The sequence below is a fragment of the Phascolarctos cinereus genome, unplaced genomic scaffold (genome assembly GCF_003287225.1).
Source record: "Phascolarctos cinereus isolate Bilbo 61053 unplaced genomic scaffold, phaCin_HiC Scaffold_2;HRSCAF=192, whole genome shotgun sequence".
Taxonomy (NCBI): Eukaryota; Metazoa; Chordata; class Mammalia; order Diprotodontia; family Phascolarctidae; genus Phascolarctos; species Phascolarctos cinereus.
In genome coordinates, this window is record NW_027555625.1 from 123470261 (window position 1) to 123492882 (window position 22622).

Consider the following 22622-nt stretch of genomic DNA (forward strand, 5'->3'; position numbering starts at 1 on the left):
ACAAGGCCCAGGTTAAATCTTATGCAAGCAACCAGTTAGTTATTCTTCCCTTTACTTCTGGTGCTACTTGGGTGATGTCCCCAGGAAGCAGTCACCCTAGAGTTGGGCTCTAGTCTTCTTGCTTTGTCCAGTCAGGTTGTCTCCCCTAGGTAGAAGGATGCCCCAGGAGACTGGTTTCCCAGCATCCTCACCTCCAGCCCTTGCATGCTTAATCTTAAAAAAGCTTTTTTTTTTCTTCTTAAAGCCATCTATATCTCCAATGCAGGGTGTTCACCGGGTCCCTAAACTTTAATCTCTGGGTTAGTGGGAAAACCACACTAGATTTAAACAACTCAAGACACTAGGTTGAATCTCACTCTACTGTGTATTAGATGTGGGACCATGAGCAAGTCACTACAACTCGATGGACTTTGACTTCCTCATCTGTAGAATAAAAGGTTTGGACCAACAGACCTCCAAGATCCCTTCCAACTCCAGATCTGTTTTCTGGAAGGAACTCTGGAGATGTATGCTGCTAACTGTGACACCTTCCCACATGTTCCTTCCTTTCTTACCTGCAGCTCTTTGATCACATTGTCCAGTGCATCGCGGACTTCCTGGAATATATGGGAATGAAGGGGGTATCTCTTCCTTTGGGCTTCACCTTCTCTTTCCCCTGCCAACAGAATAGCCTGGATGAGGTAATGTGATCCCAAGTGATTTTTGTGTGACCCATGAACACTTTACTTTGCTTCCTTAATAAAGTTAATGGTGATTCTCCAAAAGAGAGTAATTATGTAATGTAGTAGAATGGTTTCCTAGAAACAGGAGACCTGTATCTCAGTCAGTCCCAGCTGACACCTTCACCTCTCTGATCCTCCATTTCCTCATCTGTAAACGGGAGTCATTACTTGTGGTTCCTGCCCCCCAGAGTCACAAGGAAAAGTGCTTTGTGTGAAGCTTAAGAAATGCGAGTTGTTGTTATCACCTGCTAGCTATTGACATTTCTCTCTGGAATTGAAGATTTCTCCCTTTTTTTTGTTCTCCAGTTGGCCTGGCTTCTTCTGCAATCTCTCCATCCTTTGGGTTTTGTACCTTTTCATCTAGTCCCACAAGGGGATGTATGTCTACAAGAGCGTACTTAGATATGCACACAGATTATAACATTGGGAACCTGAGGAGCAGAGACTCAATTAAGCTGCACCTAGAATTTGAGCCCTTGTCCAGAATTGATTGATTAGATGCTACGTTAGAGTTAAACGTCCTAACAGACTCTAATAGACTGACTATTCTGATCAGGTGTTATGGGCAAACATTAACTGAGCGCCTTTGATATCTAAACATTATCCTAAATGCCATGAAAGGAAATCCAAGTGCAAAGTGTGATTCTTTTTCTGATGATCTCTTAAAGACTAGCTGGAAAGATGAAATGACCAAGAAATGTCTTCTCTAGTAGAAAAATAAGCTTGCAGAGGAACGTGAGTTATCTTGTTTTTGTTTTCTTTGTATTCTCAGAAGCTAGTGCAGTTCCTTAAATAGTCAACTAACATCAATTAAACAGTACCAGGCACCAGACTAAGTGCACAATTGTTTGTTAAATTAAATTGAATTAAGACTATAGTGTTTTATAGTAAAGGATTTCATGGATGCTCTTGAGATGGAGAGGAGGAATTAAATGAAGGCTTTCCCAGGGGAAGGTGTATTGGAAGCTAGATTTTGAAGTCTTGTGGAATGGGGATAACACCCAGCTAGTTGAAGGAAATTATGTATGTCAAGGAATGGAGATGAAAGCAAATGGGTCAGGAGTCCTGGCCAAGCCATTTCCCCTCTCTGGGATCTATTTTTTTTTTATCTGTTTATGAAAGCATCCACTCTCAAGGGGAGAGGCCACAGAAAAGGCCTGACCAGCCAAGAGATCAGGAGAAAAAAGTAGAAGAGAGGAGAGAATCATGCTCAGAAGGTATAGTAATATTCTTGAAAAAATGAAGAAGAGATAAAAGCGAGAAGGTAGGAAGTACAGATTGGGTAGAATCTGAGCTTAGATTTCATTTCATAATCCAAGGAGCCATGATAAATTGTAACTAATCAATACACACTTATTAACTAAAGCAGGAAGATGCCCTAGCTGAGGCCTTCTGGGCTTCCTGGCCTCTTGGTTCTGGTGCTTTTCTCCACTCTACCTGAAGCTGAGCTCCTTTGAAACTCCCAGAGCTCCCCTGTGAAGGAGGCTGGATTTGGTTGGCTTTCTGCCCTTGGCTCGTGGGTGGCCTTGGGCAAAGCGCTCAGTTCATTCTCTGCCCTCCCTGTTGCCCCAACCCTTTGTTAAAGGAAGCAAGGAAACTCCCTAGTAAGAGGGTTGGGCTGGTTGCATTAATTGAGGTTTGTAAAGGGCTTTTGACATCCAGAGATGAAAGACTCTTAATTATCATCTGTTGGCCCCTGCTCTTTGTTTTTTCACATCCCTCTCTGGAGAAGTCTGTTCATGGCTTAGACTCAGCTGAAACTCTTCTTGCCTTCAAATCAATGAATCATTTGCACCCCATAGTCCTCACCTTAAAAATGCAGAAGCAAACCAAGTAGTCTCCTAGGTCTTTTCATTAGGCCATGTGCAGAAGGTCAGTCTTGGGCCCAGCTTGCTGTCTGGCCTCTTTGCTTTCAAATCAGCCATCTGCTCGGATTTTTTGGTTTTTGATGTGAAGACAAACATTTTCACGACAAGTCTTCGGAGGTTTCAAAGCCTTTTTTCTGTTTACAACCAAGTCTGGATGTGGCTGACTTTGGGACATGGCAGGCCAATTGGGATCCATTCAAACTAGCAGGATCTATACTCAGAGCAACTTTATGGCAATGTAGCTTACGCATATTGACAGAAAAGTTCCAGACAAGCAGTTCCCCTAAGGCTGTGGAACATACTTAATGAAGTTTCTTTCTGTATTGACTGGTTTAATTGAATTCTCCAAATACTGTCTTACCTCCAGATAGGCAATAATTAAGTAATCAGCTAGGTGTTCACTTTTGGCTGTAGAGAGACATACAGACATGTAGAGAGGGGCTAGAGTCCCCTCTCTAGTCATGGTTATCCGGAGAGAGTTACAGGTCAGGGTCTTTTCTCCTGTATTGGTTATGTAAGGAACCTCAAGGGTGGGGTTAGAGAACCCAAAAGACAGGTTTTCCAATGACTGGTGCTCCACGGAAAATTGAATTCCAAATGGACTTAAGAAGGAAGTTTTTGTTTAGAGAGTGAGAAGTCATTCCCAAGGCTGGGCAGCATCAGTAATTAAGGCTGCCTTTGTTCCTACATGTTTTGGCTCTCTGGTGACTTAATATTTGCTAAGACACTTCTATGTTTCCAAAGATCTGTGCTTTTCTTGGTAGGTCAGCTACCCTCTTTTACTGATATGCAGGTTGTCTTCAAAGTTTCTTAATGAGTTGCTGTGGCTGAGTGCTCATGACCTGGTGATGAGCCTTCCATGCTCTTAGCTAGGCTGGCTATTCAGTGACAGATACATGGCTTTTTATTTGTTTGTTTTCCCCCAGCTAGTATTGTAAGCCTTTCCGCCTCACCTGGCAGAACTTATGCCAACTCAGGGCCGCATCCACACCAGGGTGAGGCATCTGAGGAGGAGGTAGTTGAAGAATTTTGTTCTCTAGCTGGCCCCTCTGCTCTATCCATCAGTGTTGAGAAGTGATCTCAAAGTATTTGCCTAGTATATGAGATTGCTTGAGACAAAAAGTGGAGAGGCCACCATTGGTACTGTAGAATGTCCCTGTGCATTCATCTGAGGAGGAGGAAGAGAAGAGCTAATATGTATATAGCTCTTTAAGATTTGAAAAGTGCTTTACATCTATTATATCATTTGGTCATCACAACAATCACGTGAGGTATTGTCATTTTACAGATGAGGCAACTGAGGCTGATGGAGGTTAAGTGAGTTGCTGAGGGTCACACAATGAGTCATGTGACAGATTTTGAATTCAGATCTCACCTGACTCCAGGTCCAGCACTTTTGGACACCCTCTTGCTGTCTTGAATTGAATAGCTCCTGATACTGCTGCTGCTGCAGGAGGATATTGGCCAATTTTCTATGAACAGTAGCTTTCTACTGCAAGTGCTCTGGGTTTGTTTGTTTGTTTGTTTGTTTGTTTGAAGTTTGGCTCGGAATATCGATTTTACTGGTGGAGCAAATGCCCAATGAGGAAACTCCCTCTACTAATGCCATAGGATAGTCTTGTAGAGTTGCCTGTGGCACTTAGAGGGTTAAGTGACACACATTGCAAAGTCACACAACCAGTATGTGTTGAGTCAGACAAAAAACATTGATTAAGTGCTTACTATGTGCCCCAGGTACTGTACTAATCACTGAGGATGCACACACCAGTAGAAAGACAGGCCCTGATCTCAACAGTCCCTCTCCTCAAGGAGCTTATGTTATAATGGGAGAAGACAACACATAAAAGAGAGATGAAGATACCCTTTTGAGTGGAGGGAATCTTGTAGAGAAAATGTAGAGGGTCAGAATTGAAGCCATGGCTGGTTGAGACACCCTCCTTAAAATGGAGCTTCTGGGAGGAACCAGCCAATCAGAGGGAGAGACTGCAGGGGGGTAGAGGGGGATTTCTGATACAGTCCTGGGTAAAGAGATTTCTGGGGAAAGTCAGGAGTACAGCCAGGAATAGGAATGGATAATATGTTGGAACTGATCAGAACCTAGGTCTTCCTGACTTGAATTGGCCAGGTCTTTGACTTACTCATTGCTTCCGCTGAGTGGGACTCTCAGCTTGTGCATGTTCCAAACCCTCAGGTCCTTACCTGCTTCTGAAGAGAATGCCATTGATAAAAGATCTGGATGGTAGGAAGGTTTCCCTTTGGCCACAGCCAGAGAATACTGCTTCTTTTCAGTTTTCTAATCCAGAGGCTAAGAGGAGAGATGGAAAAGTACTCTTGGCTGGAGTTTTCTGGTTAGAAAACAAAGGATTACAGAGAAAACAATGCAGTTCATCAGGTTGCTTCAAAGTTACTTACTGGTGTTCTGTCCTAAAAGATAAATAAAAATACTGCTTTATGTAACCGCTTTTAGAAGATCCATCTTATTTGCTGAGTCAGCCTAAGTTGAAACTGTGGTTTCATGTTACACAGATGAATAGATAATAATAACAAATAGTGGGTTGTAAATGGAAATGAAACTATTTGGGACATGTCTTCAACTTGGGAGGTTGAGGACGAGATGACCCACTCCTAAGAAGTGTTTTGTGTGCATATCAGAGACAGAATCCTGACCTTGATCATCCCAGGGTCTTACTAATTAAGACTTCTCCTATTCTTATTCATATTCATTTGTGATGTTTCTTTAGAGCATTCTCCTGAAATGGACAAAGGGCTTCAAAGCAACTGGCTGTGAGGGAGAGGATGTGGTCAGCCTACTGAAGGAAGCTATTCATCGGCGAGAGGTAGGAATGGGTTCAGGATTGGTTATGCCCCGTGCCCACACTCACCCACCCTCATACAACTCATACAAGCATGGATCTGGACATTATGCTATGTGATCATATTTATCCCAGAATTCCCAGGGAATTTTCCATAGAGATCGATGAAGAAAGAGATGTCTCACATAAAAAGAACGTAGGTTCATGAACTGTAAGGGTGTCTGTTGTCAGCTAATTGCAAACACATGCTCCCTTTGAGTAGCTCCACAGTCTTTGTGTGGGTGACTCTGACTGTTGTGTCCAGGTGCAGCTGAGTTAGGAGGGTTTGGTCTAAGCACATGACTGTGCTAACAGAAAGTAGGGTTTGGGGAAGAATGCTGCTGCCATAGAGGCTAAAGATTTAGGGAGACAAATTACATCACACAGTCATTTAGTTGCATTTTTCCTGATTGTCCTCCTTTCAACACTCCCTGGCTTCGCTCATTTTTCACTCCAGCCACTGATTCCTTATTTCTCCATTAGGCTGTTGGGTTTGGAGTTCTGAGACTCGCTTGACTCCTGCTGACCCGGCTCAGCCTACGCTTGGTGTTCCCTTAGGAAATTGATGTGGTCCTTTCCTCTCTTTCTTCAGGATGGGGATCTCCCTTAAACACCAGGAATTGGCCCAGTTACTATCACATGTTGACCACCCCTGGGTAATATGACACAAGTTATGTGATTCTCATGGCGTCAGATAACTTCTTGCTATCCAGCTTATAGCTTTAAATATAATGAGGAAGTAAGGGCCAGGTTGTCACATTCCTCCTTTCTATCTGCATTTTTGTTTTTTTGTTTTTTTTTTAAAAAGCTGGTTTAAACCTGCATAGATATAAGATAACACAGTTATAAAAAATTGCCACAATTCACTTGTCATTTCTAAAATAACCACCCTGTTGCTTAGCATGGGTATAGAACATTACCTGTAATGTCCGATTTTTTTTTCTGGTATGTTGATTGGTTTTGCTGAATTTTTTCTTTTTCTTTTTTTTTCTTACAAAAAAGACTTTATTAACAAGGGATGGAATCTGGATGGAATTGGGAAATTTAGGCGGTAAGACAACAGCTGTCAATAAAGAGAAATTAAAAACAAACAATTCACATGATATCTTCAGCACATTTAAGTTTCTGCTCGCATTCTGGTTTTTTAAAAGTTGTGTTGGTACCTTTCATTCTTACATCACAGTCCTGGTTACACCATATTTCTCGATGTGACTAAGAAAGTATGTCTGAATACACCCCGTATTCCCCCGCCTTGAAATTCAGACAAGGAGGGCGGCGTGGAGTGTTTCATGATCTGTGCACCAGGACTCTGAGGTGTCTGAGTCATGAATGAATCAGAAAATGGCTGGTTTTAAAGACTATAGCCATTATGTATGTTATTCTCTTGGTTTGGCTTACTTCACCCCACATCAGTTCATACAAATCTTCCCACATTTCTCTGAATTCCTAATTTTTGTTATTTCTTACTTTATGATAGTTTTCCATTTCATTCACACACTCCCATTTGGTTTAACTAGTCCTCAGGCGGTAGGCACCCACTTTGTGTCTTTTTTTTTCTTTCACCAAAAGTCCTGCTAAAGAATGTTTCTGTTTGTAAGGGACCTTGCCTAATTTATTTTGGCATCTCTATTTTCTTCAGGGTTGTTTCCATCCTTTCTAGAGCTTTTTACCTGTTTTACTTATGCTAACTTTCCTTTTGCTGAATAGATTTTGGTGTTTCTTGTTTTTGTTTCATGTTTTTTGATCCTGGAAAGGTCCAGTTCTACAAGAAGTAAATTTCAAGAAACATTCCATTTGGACACATTTTCCTTTCTTGGTTTTCTCACCGTTTTCCCCTTAGGTAGCTGGGAAGTTGCCAGGAGAAACCATCTCTGCAAGTAGGCCTGACTTCAGCATCTCTGGCTCTGAGACTAACTCTTTCAAGACACTAACCAGCTCAAGCCACAGGGAATTCTTACCTGCCTTTTTTTCTCCAAGGAGTTCTCGTGCAGGAAGCATGGGGTGGGGAGAGAGAAGTGAGATGACCTCTGGGATGGAAGACATCGAAAAGAAAGACTTTGCCTTCCCATAAAGGCACAGTACTTGCCTTTAGCACAGATTTACCCCCTACTTGTTGATATCAGTCTGTGTATCATACCTTCAGAAGAAATCTATAAAGCTGTTCCAGAGCATCTTTTATGTGGTAGGTATTAGGAGAGGTACAGAAGTATTAAGAGAGAGGCCTAGGATTGAGCTGGAAGAGAACTATCCAGTCATCCAGTACTAGGGATCATAGGAGACCTAATAACTGTGGTTACCCCTGTAGTCAGTGTCAGACTTGTCCAATAAGAGGCATTGTATTGTAGTGGTAAGAACACTGGACTTGGAGTCAGGAGAAACTTGGCACTTTGGTGCTGCCTTTGACACTTGGGGCCATTTAACCTCTGAACCAGTTTCCTCCTTGGTTAATATGGGGATAATAATAGCTATGGTACTTACTTTATAGGATTGTTACTAATCAGAGGGCATTGAAGTGTCTGCTGTGTCATTCCCTGTGCTTGGCTGTGGAAATGCGGACAAAAAGAGAAATAGTCCCTGCCCTCAAGGAGCTTCTGTTCTATTGGGGAAAACACTTTACACGTTATCTGTGGAAAGTGTGAGGATCAAAAAAACAGCATGTAAAACACTTTGTAGATCATGAAGTATTACATAAAGGGTGTCCCAAAAAGTACAATTTAAGCTATTAAGAATTAAAGCTGGGGGCAGCTAGGTGGCGCAGTGGATAGAGCGCTGGACCTGAAGTCGAAGGACCTGAGTTCAAATCCAGTCTCAGACCAAACACTTGACACTTACTAGTTATGTGACTCTGGGCAAGTCACTTAACCCCAGTTACCAAATTAAAACAAAAGAATTAAAGCTGCATTAAGGAATATACTTTTTGAACACCTTGTATGTAAATGTCATCTCTTTTTTTTTTTTTTTAATTGGGGCAGCTAGGTAGTTCAGAGGACAGAGTACTGGGCCTGGAATCAGGAAGACTCATGTTCATGAGTTCAAATCAGGCTTCAAGCAATAACTTGCTGTGTGACCCTGGGCAAGTCACTTTACCCTGTTTGCCTCAGTTTTCTCATCTGTAAGATGGGCTAGAGAAGGAAATGGCAAACCACTATAGTATCTTTGCCGAGAAAACCCCAAAATGAGGTCACAGAGAGTTGGACACAACTGAAACTATTGAACAACAACAATTTTTTTTTATTATTATTACTGTTGCCATTATACCACACTGGTTTCTGTCCTTAAGACATACTCTCATTACAATGGTGAGACTCACCCTGATGAGATAGAAGTATTTAATGAAATAGGTACATGTTGTATATTCTATCAGAATTCAGCAACAGGAGAGATCATGGGAGTGGTTGGGGAAGAGAAGTAGGACTTGAGCTGACCCTTGTTAGGACCAGGATTTAGATGGAAAACAGGCAACAGACTAGAGATGGGCAAGAGGACATTCCAAGATTAGGGTTGGGGGATCAAAGAGATATGGGTTGAATTCTAATCCTGCCACTTGTCTGTCTGTAGGGATAGTACCCTCTCCAAGTTGACCCTTCAGTTATTTCATCTATAAAATGAAGGCTTGGGTGATGATGATGATTACTTCTATTCCTAATTATAATGGCTAGCATTTATACTGCGGTTTGAGATATCACTAGCTGATATCTTAGCTCTCATTCAGTTCTGTGTTCTAAGGTCCCTTCTAACTCTTGATATTTCTATTTTCAAGGTCCCTTTTGACTTTCATATTTCATGTTCTGCCCGCTAAGGGCTATTTCACATTACATATTGTGTATTTTAAGGTCTAATCTAGTTGTAACATTCTGTTTTCTAAGGTCCTATTCAGAACTGACGTTCTTCATTCTGTAACCTAATATCTTCAGGTTTTGAATTTTAGAGCGTGTATGAGCGTAAACTTAGTTTTATGGTGGCATGCAGAAGGTCAGAAGGGTAGTGAGAATATCTTGGCTATAGTGGTGTTGGTAAGTAGTAGTCCATAAAGTTATATAGATAGTGCAGGGCCTCAGTACTGACATCCTTAATGGTTGAAATTCCAGTATATTCCAAAAGGGAGCAATATAGGTACAGCTGTGATTTGATGTGGCTTAAAAAAGATCTGCTGAACATTTTATTGGGAGACACACTTTCTCGTGGGCCCTTTGGGATTGAACATTGAACTTTACTTCTGCAGGAATTTGATCTGGATGTTGTTGCTGTTGTGAATGACACCGTGGGAACCATGATGACTTGTGGCTATGAAGACCCTCACTGTGAAGTAGGACTCATAGTTGGTAAGATCTCAAAATAAGTCTCCCTTTGTGTGGAGGGATGTGCAGATCTGGGTGGGAAAGGCCACGAGAAGAACTCTGGCTCCTTTTTGTGTTCCCTCCTTTCATAGGCACTGGTAGTAATGCCTGTTACATGGAGGAGATGCGCAATGTGGAGCTGGTGGAAGGTGATGAGGGGCGGATGTGTATCAACATGGAGTGGGGTGCTTTTGGGGATAATGGCTGCCTGGATGATATCCGAACTGAGTTTGACTTGGCTGTAGATGAACTTTCACTCAACCCAGGAAAACAGAGGTAAGCTCCTGAAAGACTAGATAATATCCTCTTTTGACCTAGGGAGAGGAGGCTTATTAGCTGCTCTGCCATGTGTTGAGACTGACCATCTCCATACAGCTATACTCCTTTCATACCTACCCCTACTGAAGCCTCCACCATAGTGTTTTGAAGACTGATACTGAGCTTCTTAACAACCCCCCCCCCCCATTCCCTTATTTTCCTCCTGAAGGTTTGAGAAGATGATCAGTGGCATGTACCTGGGGGAGATTGTTCGCAACATCCTCATCAACTTCACCAAACGTGGGCTGCTTTTCCGTGGACGGATCTCTGAACGACTAAAGACAAGGGGGATATTTGAAACCAAATTCCTGTCTCAGATTGAGAGGTGAGAGTGGGGCCCCAGATGGGTTGGAGCCAAGTATCCATTTTCTAGCCCGAGGGACAGCTGTTCAGATAATTCCTTACAAAAGAAGCCAGACCAGGAATAATAAGCACCTGTGAAGTACTTTATCCTGTGCAGAGAACTGTTCTAGGCGTTGGAGTAGATAAACAGTTTAGCCAAGGCACAGTCCTCATTTATTTCCATTTGATTCAGTGCAATTTTATTAACTACTTTGTGGGGATAGAAAGTCATCTGCATTCTACCAGAAGGGAGTGGCACAGAATATATAAGCAAATGCCAGGTAATTGGAGGAGGGAGGCAGAACAAAGGATTTAGGGAGAACAAAGAAAGATTTCCTAGGGGATGTGACACGTGAGCTGAAGGAGATGGAGGATTCTAAGAGTAGACAAATAAGGAAAACATTCTAGTTAAGAGGGACCAGCAAAAGGCAAATTGAAAGGAGATCAAATTTCCATTTGAAGAAACAACTAGTTAGTATGACTGAGACACAGTATTTAAAGGGGACTGATAGGAAATATAACTAGAAAAAGCTAGTTTGGAGTCAGTTTGTGTATGTTATGTGTAGAGGAAGATTGGGGGGTAGATTTTATATTTTGGCCTAGAGGTGATAGGGAGCCATTGAAATTTTTTGAGCAGGGGAATGGCATAGACAGTGGGACTTTTCACAGTCTAATTGTGGCTTAATTTGGGGTTGAACTCACACGTGAATGAATTTTTATAGGTCATCTAACCACAGAGCCACACCAACTATGTATTGGTCTTATGGCTAAGAGATATAAGATGAGTTTGGCACACCTGGAACACCATCATAATGTGGTTTTGACTTTTGTTACATATGCTGACTTGTCAGCTAGCCAGAGTGACATCCTTGAATTTCAGCCTGCATGTCAGACCCAGAAAATAGGAGTGTTGTGATTTAAATCACACAGGAATGATGAGGACAGCTGGCATTTATATTGTATAGTGGTTTAGAGTTTGCAAGTTGCCTTTATGTATATTACTTCATTTGAATGTCGGGGTAACCTTGTGAAGTAGGAGATATGGGTAATATTATCCCTGTTTAATAGATGAGGAAACTGAGGTTCAGATTGGTTCTAAGTTTCTCCTGGTCTTACAGCTAGTAAATGTCATGGAGGTGGGATTTAAATTGAGCTCTTCCTGACTACAGGGTCCAGCAGTTTAGCCATTGGGCTTGAATTGGCAACTCTCTTTTAGCTTTACTAATATAGTCGAGCAGCAAACTATAATAAAGCAAATCCACAGTGCAGCAAAATTTCATTGAGTTATTGAGAAGAATTTGTGAAATATCAGTTAGAAAAAATAAAGAGTTATTGATGGCTGACACAGTAAAATGGAAATCTCTTTGATTTGAGCATCAGGAAATTTGGATTTTATTCGTTACAGCTCTACCATTAACAAGTTGTCTGACCCCAGGGAAGCCAGTAGGCAAATTATATGCTTTCTCTCGGCCTCTTCTCTTAGCTTCTTATCTGAAAAATTGGGGATAGATGATTTCAAAAGTTTCTCTAGCTTTAATATGAAGCTGAAAAAAAAGTGGATCTTCGGGGGGGTGGGGGGAGAGGACTTCCTTTAATAAATCAGAATATTTTCTGATTTTTAGTTTGCTAATATCTGTCTTAGAAGTTTTCATTTAATGCAAATGCAAACCATTCTAAGGCAAAATAGATCTTTCTCTTGACGTTCCATCGACATTTGTGTCTGAGTTCCAAAATAGGCTGTATTTTTATAGTTGCTGTTTGAAACTTGGTTCATTTAAGAGAGGGACTCTGACTTGTCATCCTTTATCTTACAGAGTGGACAGTAAGAATTCAGAGGTTAAGTGACTTGCCCAGGTTGACAAAGCATGAAAAAACCAGAGCTCACATTAGAACTATTGCTAACTTGTAGGTTTCTAGGATGCTATTTAGCCTTGCTAATTCTGCTGAGCTTATAGGATCATAGAGCTGGATTTAGAAGGGATCTGAGAGGACAACGGGTACAATCCCTTCATTTTACAGATGAGGAAACCGAGGCTTCTACTAGTTAAGTGATTAAGTTGGGATTTGAACCCACATTCTCAGTTTTGGAAAACACTGAGAAGTGAGGGCAGTTGAGTTCAAATCCTACTTCACACACTTAACTGGCTCTGTGATCCTGGGCAAGTGACATGAACTAACCTCTTTTTTCCTCAGTTTCCTCATCTGTAAAGTGGGGGTAATCTCCCATAATTGCTGTGAGGATCAGATGGGTTAAACTATGTAAAGCACTTTGCAAACCATAAAGTGCTATATAAATGCTAGCTATTAGCTGCTGTTCTTATGAATTTAATTATTAGAAACCAGCTATTTTTACTTTCTTGTCCTATCCCTAGTGATTGCCTGGCCTTGCTTCAAGTCCGTACCATTCTGCGGCACCTGGGGCTGGAGAGCACCTGTGATGATAGTATCATTGTCAAAGAGGTCTGCACCGTGGTGGCCAGAAGGGCAGCCCAGCTTTGTGGTGCAGGCATGGCGGCTGTAGTAGACAAAATACGGGAGAACCGCCAGCTAGATTCACTGAAAATCACTGTGGGTGTCGATGGGACTCTGTACAAACTACATCCTCAGTAAGTTGCTCTCCTTCCCCGTGTCTCTTGTCTTCTCCCTTTCCCACTTTCATTTCATCTCCTCCCTTCTTCCTTTCTCTGTCCACTCTCCCTACCCTCACCCTTCTGTCCCTCAAAGACCATAGTTTTTATTTGTCTGATGTTTGGAACCAGTTGGTGCCTGGTTGAAGTGTCAACAACTCTGGCCGTGTGCCGCAGTTGATAAAAGTGGATCCTCAGTTCGCAAGCATTTGTTTCGTCCTTGTTCTGTGCTAAGCCCCGGGGTATAAAGAAAGAGGAACAAGAGTCCCTGCCCTCAGAGAGCCTACATTCTAACAGTAAAGAGGGTGCACACAGAAATGCTCGCGATTCCTGTCTCTGTGTAGGTGCAGTTCCAAATACTCATGGGATCTGATAGTCGTCAAACCAAGTAGAAAATGTTCCTCCTTGCTTTGTGACACCCTCCCTTTCTGCCTTTCCTCACTTCCTCTTTGTTCCATGAAGGGTCAGGCAGTTAGCCGGCTCATTCTGTTTCCTGAAATTAGGCTATGCCATTGGTTTCCCTTGCCCATTCTGCCTATGATGGCACCATGGAGTGCCCTGCTTTCCTCCATTCTCTGAGGACGTCCCCACAGATTAATTACAGTGGCACTCTTCACCTGGATGGGTCTTTCTGCTGTAGCCCAGTCACAGCCGATGAAGCTGTCCTTGGTTCTGAGGTGGAGCGGCTGCTAGAGTTGGACCTGATCACCACCGTTAGACTTTCATTGTAGTCCATGATGGTCCTCCCCTAATGTCTACACATCATTGCTTCGGAAGCGTCTGAGTGTAAGAGCCATTACAGATGAAAATTCAGGTCAGGCCTGGTGATATATGCCTTCGGATGTTATAGAATCAGTCTCCAGCTCCCCTCAGAGGCTGTAGGCAGCTGGCATCATCGTGGTAGATTTACAGGCTAAGCCTGTTGCTTTCAGAATTGTTTATTAGGTATTTAGAAGAATCTGGGCTCTGCTGCTTTTTGGTCTGTGCATGTTTCATGGGTCAGGGCCTGACTAAGGTGTTGTTTGGGTGTCTTTTTTTCTTTTACAGCTTTGCAAAAGTCATGCATGAGACAGTGAAGGAATTGGCTCCAAAATGTGATGTTTCCTTCTTGGAGTCCGAGGATGGCAGTGGGAAGGGAGCTGCTCTCATCACTGCTGTGGCCTGCCGGATCCGAGATGCTGGACAGCGATAGACAAACAATTGAGCCCAGGGAAGAAGTGTCGGGGGCCTTCTTGGCCTGCCTCCTTTTTCCTTTTTTTTTTTTTTAAAGAAGAAATAATCCTTTGGTAAATTGTAAGTGAACTTGCACCATGCTGAATCTTCATCCCCTTGTGTCACAGACAGACTCTCTTTCCTTTTTTTTTTTTTTAATTTGATAGGATGTCATAGTCCTGAGTTTTGTCTTGAGTTCCTGTTCTAGAATTCTATTGAGTGCCTGGAAACGTGTACCCTCCCAGGCAAAGTCAAATGTCATGTGGCTAAATTCACAAGTCCAGTCAGTTTCCATCTTTTCCTTCAGCAGTCAGTAACCTTATTAGTCTTTACTCACCTTTTCACGACATAATGATACCAAATAAGATTAATGCGTAGTGCCCCTCGAGGGCTCCAGGATTCCTCTCCAGTCTGCATGCAGACTGTATGTAGGATGTAGGATCTTTTACACTTGCATGTTTGACAGTGCTGTGTCACCTTTTCATTGGAGGCTGTTCACCCCTACAGCTTAGAAGTAGCAAAAACTAGGGGATGTTGGATCCCTACCTCAACCCCAGGCCCAAGGCGGGAGACATCCCTGTGGCCCAAGGTGCAGCAGAGCCTTGACAAAATTCTGGGCATCTCCAGAAAAATGAAAAAGGAGGGCTGGCTTTGAATCCAAGTGATCCAGAGGCCCAGCCATGGGAGTGGGGAGATGGCTGCCTCTCCCGGTTCTGCACACTCAGCTGCCCGCAAGCCATGAGCCTGTTTGCTGGCTTCCTTTCCCCTTTCTCTAGAAGTGAAAATACTGTATTTTCTAACTATGTTTATAGAGCAAGGTTTATTTAGTCTGTGAAGTCAGTATGCACCTTCATCCTGATATTGTAGGTAATTTGTGAAATGTATGTGTTGTATTTATATAGTTTCTTTTATGTACATAGTCACAAAAACTTGTCAGACTGTCCATGGGAATAAAATTTTGTAGCTCAAAGACAGAAAGGCAAAGTTACTGGGGCTCCTTGGGAATGGTTTCTTAATGTGTTGTGAGGAGAAGAGGTTGAATGAAGGTAGTGACACAGTGACTGTGTCCTAGCTTGTCTCGTCTCCTCCCCGTCTCCTTCCTTGGGGCGGTGTGGAGTAGCTGGGTGTGGGGCGGGGACACTGGTAGCAAACACACAGCCACAGTAAGTGGCTGTCTCGTCTTCTTTCCCGAGGGAGCCAAACCACAGCCAGGAAGCTTGACCTCAGTGCTTCAGCTGGGAATGCTTCAATGGATCTCTCATCTTACTGCCATGGGCCCTCTCTTAACTGGTACAACTCAGTACCGCGTAGGAGGATACTCAGTCTGCACATGACATCCAGCCAAGAAGAAAAAGGGCCAAAGGAAAGGGAAGCCATTTCAACTAGATTCATCCCCCAGGGTCCCAATTCCCATCAGTTTTCTTGTGCAGTCAGCAGAAGGACGTGTTATACATAGCTCTTGGGGAGATAGGTTCAGAAGCAAGTTTCAGTTTTAAAATATGACCAATCACTGGTTGATCAAAAACATAAAAAAAAAAGCCCAAATCTTTGGGGGTAACCAATTTGACTGTTTGCTGCCGGCAAATTGTATTTGGTCTTTATTTTGTAAATATGTCACTGAGATGGTGTCTGGTGGTGTCTGAACCACTGTGTGTGGCCCCCATCAGTCCAGCGTCCATTGGTACTTTTGTATGTTTTTATAAAGTCTTTGTTTCAAGCTGCTGGGCACGATGAGGGTGCCAGGAGATGCTGCTCTGTGTGCTTTGCATTGCAAGAGCACGAATCCGGAAGCCTGTTTCCGGGGGAAATCTCTGAAATGCTTATTTTTTTTATAAGCTGAAACTATATATAACAGAGAATGACCTTGAGAAAATGCAACTTAAGTATGTAGGAGAGTCCTAATAGTGTGATTTCAGAAACAAAACTAATTTAGTGGAATTTTAGATGATTTTAATTTAACAAAATTAAAATATAGTGGGGTGGGGTAATAGAATATAGATCATTGGAGCTGGAGGGGAATGTTAGCATTTAGAAGTTAGAACTCTAGACCTGGAAGAGATCTTAAAATCACTAAGTATAACCAAACCCACCCCGCACCCCCTTATTTTAGAGAAAACCATCCCAATGAAAGGAGGGGAAATGATTTGCCCAAAGTCATGAAACAAATTTAATAGCAGAACCAGGAATAGAAACCAGGTCTTCTCACTCCTGATCTTCTCACTCTAGTAGGCTGCCTCCCAAGTAAACCAGCCAGAAAATTACATATGTTGTGGTTGTTTATGATAGGAAAGCTATTAGAGCAAGGCTATGTTAAAGTGACCAGATAGCTTTGTTTGTACAGGATGGGCTGGGTTTGATAACTTTTACTGGGTGGACAGACGTCTGGGGGGAAAGCCCCAGGCAAGCTCAGAAGAGCAACTGCGTATAATTTTCGACCAGCTGTGAAGAGTGTCCTTTGACTTTGTGAATTGTCAGTTAATCTCAGCTAGTGTTTCTCCAGGAAAAAGGTACAGTTCAAGGGATTCCCAAATCACTGTTGCATCAGAAGTCCTTACTTAAGGGTTTCTTAGGGTCTATCCCAAGAGCTCACGATTGAGATGATGCTGCCCAGGAAGGAACTGACTCTTGACTTCTCCCTGTAGCAGTAAACCAACAAATCATTTATCGAGTACCAACTATCTGATTAGTGCTGTGCTAGGATAGAGATGCAGAGGTACTCTAACACTCTGTCCCTGCCCGTGAGAAACTGAAAACCGATTGACTCTTTCATGGTCACAGCCACCCAGCTTAGCCTGGGAGCTGTGGAGGACGGAGAGGGGCCAACTTCCATTTTGTCCCCAACCCCATCCTGTCTGCTTCTAGTCTGGCCTATGGCCTAGTGGTCTCTCCATCATGCATTGGATGGTCATAAAGGGGATCATCTAATATGATCTTTTTGCTAAAAAGATTATTCTGTCCTGTTCTATATAAAGATGACCACTTAAAGGAGAGATTCTGTGTTGGTACAAATATAGGCCCACTTTCCTCTTGGTGTTACTATTTAGTGTATACCTATGGATTTGTTGCTTTTCAAAAAAATTTCATTTTAGGGGTGTGACCTTTGTTTGTGGGGTGGGGGAAAGGAACCAGCCTATATTCAGACCAATATGATATAAGTTGTTTTTTTGTTAAACTTGAAAGCTAGGGATCATTTATAAATTATTATTTTGGGGGACAAAAAAATAGTCCACTGTGAATTGCCTAAGTCAACATTGAAGGGTGAAATTGCGTCCTTAAATAAAAGACCTTGGAAAGGAACTCAAGTTTTAAGGAGGTTATTTCCTGGTTCCGGCTGACAGCCTGCATTAATATAGCTTTGCTGATGTTGCTACAATGAATTCTGTTTGAAGGAAGTATTCTGTGTAACAGATGTGATCCCAAGGCCCTGTCTCTGTCACGGTTTAACCCAGGGAAGATGTTGTCTTCTGTATAATAACTATTTAAAACTACCTGTACATGTTAAGTATTCTTAATAAAATTTTGAAAATTTTCAAAATTTTTTGCTGGTTTATTTGGGGCATTAAAATAAAGAAACTATATTGGGGGAGGGGGGACACAGGGAAAAGTGTTGCCTCCTGGCAGAGTATTAAGAAAATTCAACAGAGATGGAACTAATAATTTTTCCCCTGAATCAAGCAGCACAAAAATGTACCCTGGGTGAAGTGGTAGGCTAGGTTCTTTTTTTTTTTTACTGATAATTTTGAATTTTTAAATTTATTTTTAGCTTTCAACATTCCCTTTTATAAGATTTTGAGTTCCAAATTTTTCCCCTACCCAAGATGGAATACAATCTGATATAGGCTATATTTGTACAATCATATTGAACATATTTCCACATTAGTCATGTTGTGAAAGGAGAATCAGAACCAAAGGGGAAAACCATGAGAAAGAAAATTAAAGGAAAAAAAAGAAAATAGTATGCTTTGATCTGCATTCAGACTTCATAATTCTCCCCCTGGAATTGTCTTAGATCATCGCATTGCTGAGAAGGGCTAAGTCTATCAATGTTAGTCATCGAACAACGTGGCTGTTACTGTGCACAACATTCTACTGGTTCTGCCTACTTCACTCAGCATCAGTACGTATGAGTCATTCCAGGTTTTTCTGAAATCACCTGCTCATCATTTCTCATAGAACAATAGTATTCTATTACATTCATATATCACAACTTGTTCAGCCATTCCCCAATTGATGGGGCATCCATAATTCTTTGCCACCACAAAAAGCTGCTACAAATATCTTTGTACGTGTGGGTCCTTTTCCTTGGCTAGGTATTTTTAAATCAATTTTTTAAAACATTCATTTGAGGTGGGGAGATAGCTAGGACACCATCCCGTGTTGGGAGACACCTAATGAGGAAGATTAGTGAGTGGAAGAAATAGACTAAAAACGGTAGCTTCTTATTTTAATGGATTATTCTTGGTATTCTGTTAGTGTCCTCTGGCTAAGCCCAGTCCCAACACCACCCCACCCCTTACTTCCATTACCCCCACCTACCTCTAGTTATGGCTTTAGCACCTGGAAGTCAGAGGGTAACTGAGTTCTTGTTCCAGGTCTCTTGTTACTACTTCTGCAGCCATTGGAAGGTTTTCTAGAAAATATAGCACTTGGCAAAGCAATGACTTGTCTTGAATATAGCCAAAGATTTTCCTGGAATTTAGAGCTAGGAGGAGGGGCCTTAAAAAAATACATTTAGTCAAATGTCCCTTAACATACAAATGAGGAAGCCAAAGTTCAGAGAAAGGGAGTAAGGGGGGAGGGGAGAGATGATAACCAGAGTCTTGTATCATTGCTTTAGAGACATAGGAAGCAAATGGGTGAAGAAAAGGTGATGTTTGCCATCCTGTATAACCCTGGGCAAGGCAAATTAAGGGGTTCAGCTAATAAGTCCCTGAGGTCCATCCCTGTTCTAATACTCAATTCTTTCTTTTTAATTATAATTTTTTTTTAAATTTTAAACTTAAATACAAAATGAGAAAAGAAAAAAAAACATTGCCATGTACATAGCAGACCATAAGAGAAGATTCAATATAAAACAACAAATTTCCATTTCAAGAAAATCTATATAATAAATATTACACATTGTTTTCAAAGCTACCCAGCTTTGCTTAGTACTCAATTCTTAAGACTATCAGTTTGAGTTTGTAAAGCCAGACTTGAGTGGCTTTTTGTGTATATACATATATATGTATATATATATATGTGTGTGTGTGTGTGTGTGTGTGTGTGTATACATATATATGTATATGTATATGCACAATATTTTTGTTCAGTCTTTTCAGCTCTGTGCAACTTCATGACGCCATTTCTTGGCAAAAACACGAGTAGTTTACCTTTTCCTTCTCCAGCTCATTTTACAGATGAGGAACTGAGGCAAACAGGGTTAAATGACTTGCCCATGGTCACATAGCTACTAAGTTATCCGAGGCTGGATTTTAACTCAGAAACATGAGTCTTCCTGATTCCAGACCCAGTGCTCTAGATCTACTGTGCCACCTAGCTGCCCACATATATGTAAATATTGTGTGTGTGAATACCTACACATACACATATACACGAATCACTTTATTGATAATGTTAGCATTTTGTTAATAAAAGGCTCAGTGACACTCTCAAATGCCAAAGACCCCTCATGGAACCTACTCAACATTTATATGACCTTGGAAGGGTGCGTCTTCATGAGGGTGGCTATAGACTCTAATTGGCTAACAAGTAATGAGAGAGAATGAATATTACAATGAGAGGTGGACCTATTCTAATGTGAGGGACTGGGGAGGGGGAGGGGAATGTGACTTTGATTGTGTCATTTACTTCTAAATTGTCTAGCCTTGGGTAATCTAATCAAAGAATTTATCCCCACCCAAAACTGTGTAGAGCATTGTGGGTTTCCCCACCTTAGATTAAATTCCTTGTAAGGTTGGGTGGGGGGGATCTGACCAAGATTGAAGAGAAAGTTAATTCACCTTTCCGAGATTTGAGCTTTGAAATGAGAACTTCAGAAAAAGGGGGAATTCAGTGTCTATCCAAATCATTGGTTATTAATGATCACTTCAATATGCGTATGTGTGTGTGTATTCCTCATCTAATTATAGTATATACACATAGCATGACTTTACAAACATAAACATACACATAATACATGCATGTATATGTATATACACATATAAACATATGTATATCTATATATAAAGTATATAAAGATACATATACACACATACATATAGGATATATGTGTATATATATACACACCTATATATGCATGCACACATGCATGTATGTATATGCGTACATACATCTCCTCATCTGCATCTAATTATGGCATACACATATAGCCTGGCTTTACAAACCCAGAGAGATATTACAATGTATATATAATATACATAGAAATATGTAAAGCAATAACACTAGACTATATGTATATGTGCATATACATATACTTATATACACACATGTGACAACCACCACGCACACACATATTTATGTATGTATAAATGGAGTACAAAGCTGAATTTGGAGGAAGAAAACCTGGTCTCAGGTTCTTGTTCTGTTACTTCACCCCCTCTGTGCCTTTGGGCAGGACACTTCTCAGCTTCTTTATCTGAGCCAGTTTTAACATCTTATGATCTTAAGAATAAGTGAGAGTATGTTGAATCCAAACCAATTTCCCTTGGAAACCCCTGGAGAGGCTTCTATATTTTGCCACCATGCAAGTTCCAGGATGCAAGCCCTTAAACACTGACTCAAAGCATCTCAATCAAGGAGTGTCAATATGCACAATTCAATTTACTAAATTTTAAATTCTTGCTGTAGGGAAGGCCCTGTCTTCCAAGGCCAGGGATACATGGGTAGAAAAAGAACAAAAATGGAGCACATTTTAAAAAAAAATTCTAAGGTGAACTTGATAAACATCAACAAACATGGATGTTTCCATAGACAAAGAACAGGAAAAGAAGATTATACGTGGAACTGTATGTTTTTAAAAGTATACATTAAATTTAACCCAATATTTCCAACACTTCTCTGCTTGTCTGTGTCCCCTTTTAAACTTTTTTCAGCTCTATTCTTCAGAACACACAAATGTCAACTTTACAAAACTCTGTGCTGGGCCCCAGGAGGAGATGCAAAGTTTAAAAAAAAAAAACCAAACCAAAAAAACAGTCTGCTCTTACTGACCTCACATGCTAAAGGAGGGATAAAAGAAACACAAATTACAAATCATTAATAATCCACAGTTCCAAATGTGTCTCTCTGACATGTCTCAGAGAATAACAAAATGCCTTATGAGGTTGGAGAGGGCCAGAAGTTACTGGTAACCTTCCATGGATAGGGACAGATGGGAATTAGGGAAGACATCCTGGAGAAGGTGGCATTTGAGACTGATTTTAAAAGATGAGTTAGGGATACAGTGGGACAGCTAAGAGGTGCAGTGCATAAAGCACCAGGCCTGGAGTTAGGAAGATCAGAATTAAAATCCAACCTCAGATGCTTATACCTGTGTAACCTTGGGCAAGTTTCTTAACTCCTATTTGCTTCTGTTCCTCATCTGTAAAATGGAGGTCTTTCCTACGGGAGAAGGAAATGACAAAATACTTCAGTATCTTTCCTGAGAAAATGCCATGGACTTGTCAAGAGAAGTCAAATATGACTGAACAAGGGATACAGCAGGTAAAGTGGGGAGAGAGGTCATGTATAGGGGACAAAAGCAAAGCACAGAGGTGGAAAAGCATAGGATATGTATGGGAGATAAAAAGAACCCCAGTTTGGCTGGAATGTCTAGTGTGCAGCGAGGAGTAATAGGGATTAAAGCTGGAAAGGAAGGGTGACATCAAATCATGAAGTGTCTGGAATATCAAGCAGAGGTATTTTAAATTTTGTTTAATGATGTCCAGAACTGGAATGTGTGACCGATGAAAAGTCCAACGGACATAATTTCTGGGTAATTAATAATCAATTTATTAATTATGGGTAGAAAATAATAGATTGAGGTCAGTAGCTTTCTCTCATAAGGCAAAGACACCTCCCTCCCAACATTGAATACTTAAAAAGCCTTTCGAAAAGGGGTGTATCTGAGGGTGGAAATCCACTCTGATTAGTTAACAATCAGTAAGGAGGTGGACATATTCATAAGGAAGTGGGCAAAAGTCTTTAGCTCAGTCTGCTGAGGTGACCTAATCATGAGACTCAGTCACTTCCAGCAATCTGGACAGAACAATCCATCTCTACCCATACTGCTCTGGCTGGTTTTCCCCTTCATAAGCTGGGTCACTCTAAATTCTAATGGAAGGTTCCAAGGCCAAGGGTTTAT

General features: G+C 41.4%; 1 protein-coding gene across 1 annotated transcript in view; it reads left to right on the forward strand.

Annotated features, from left to right (window-relative positions):
- Nucleotides 1-17813, forward strand: part of HK2 (hexokinase 2) — a 96085-nt gene extending 78272 nt beyond the window's left edge. Inside the window, exons 12-18 of the mRNA XM_020985310.2 lie at nt 561-680; nt 5332-5427; nt 9665-9764; nt 9872-10055; nt 10267-10422; nt 12812-13045; nt 14114-17813. Coding sequence (XP_020840969.1) covers nt 561-680; nt 5332-5427; nt 9665-9764; nt 9872-10055; nt 10267-10422; nt 12812-13045; nt 14114-14258 — 1035 coding nt within the window. The 3' untranslated portion in view covers nt 14259-17813. The remainder of the gene's footprint in view (nt 1-560; nt 681-5331; nt 5428-9664; nt 9765-9871; nt 10056-10266; nt 10423-12811; nt 13046-14113) is intronic.
- Nucleotides 17814-22622: the final 4809 nt, after the last annotated feature.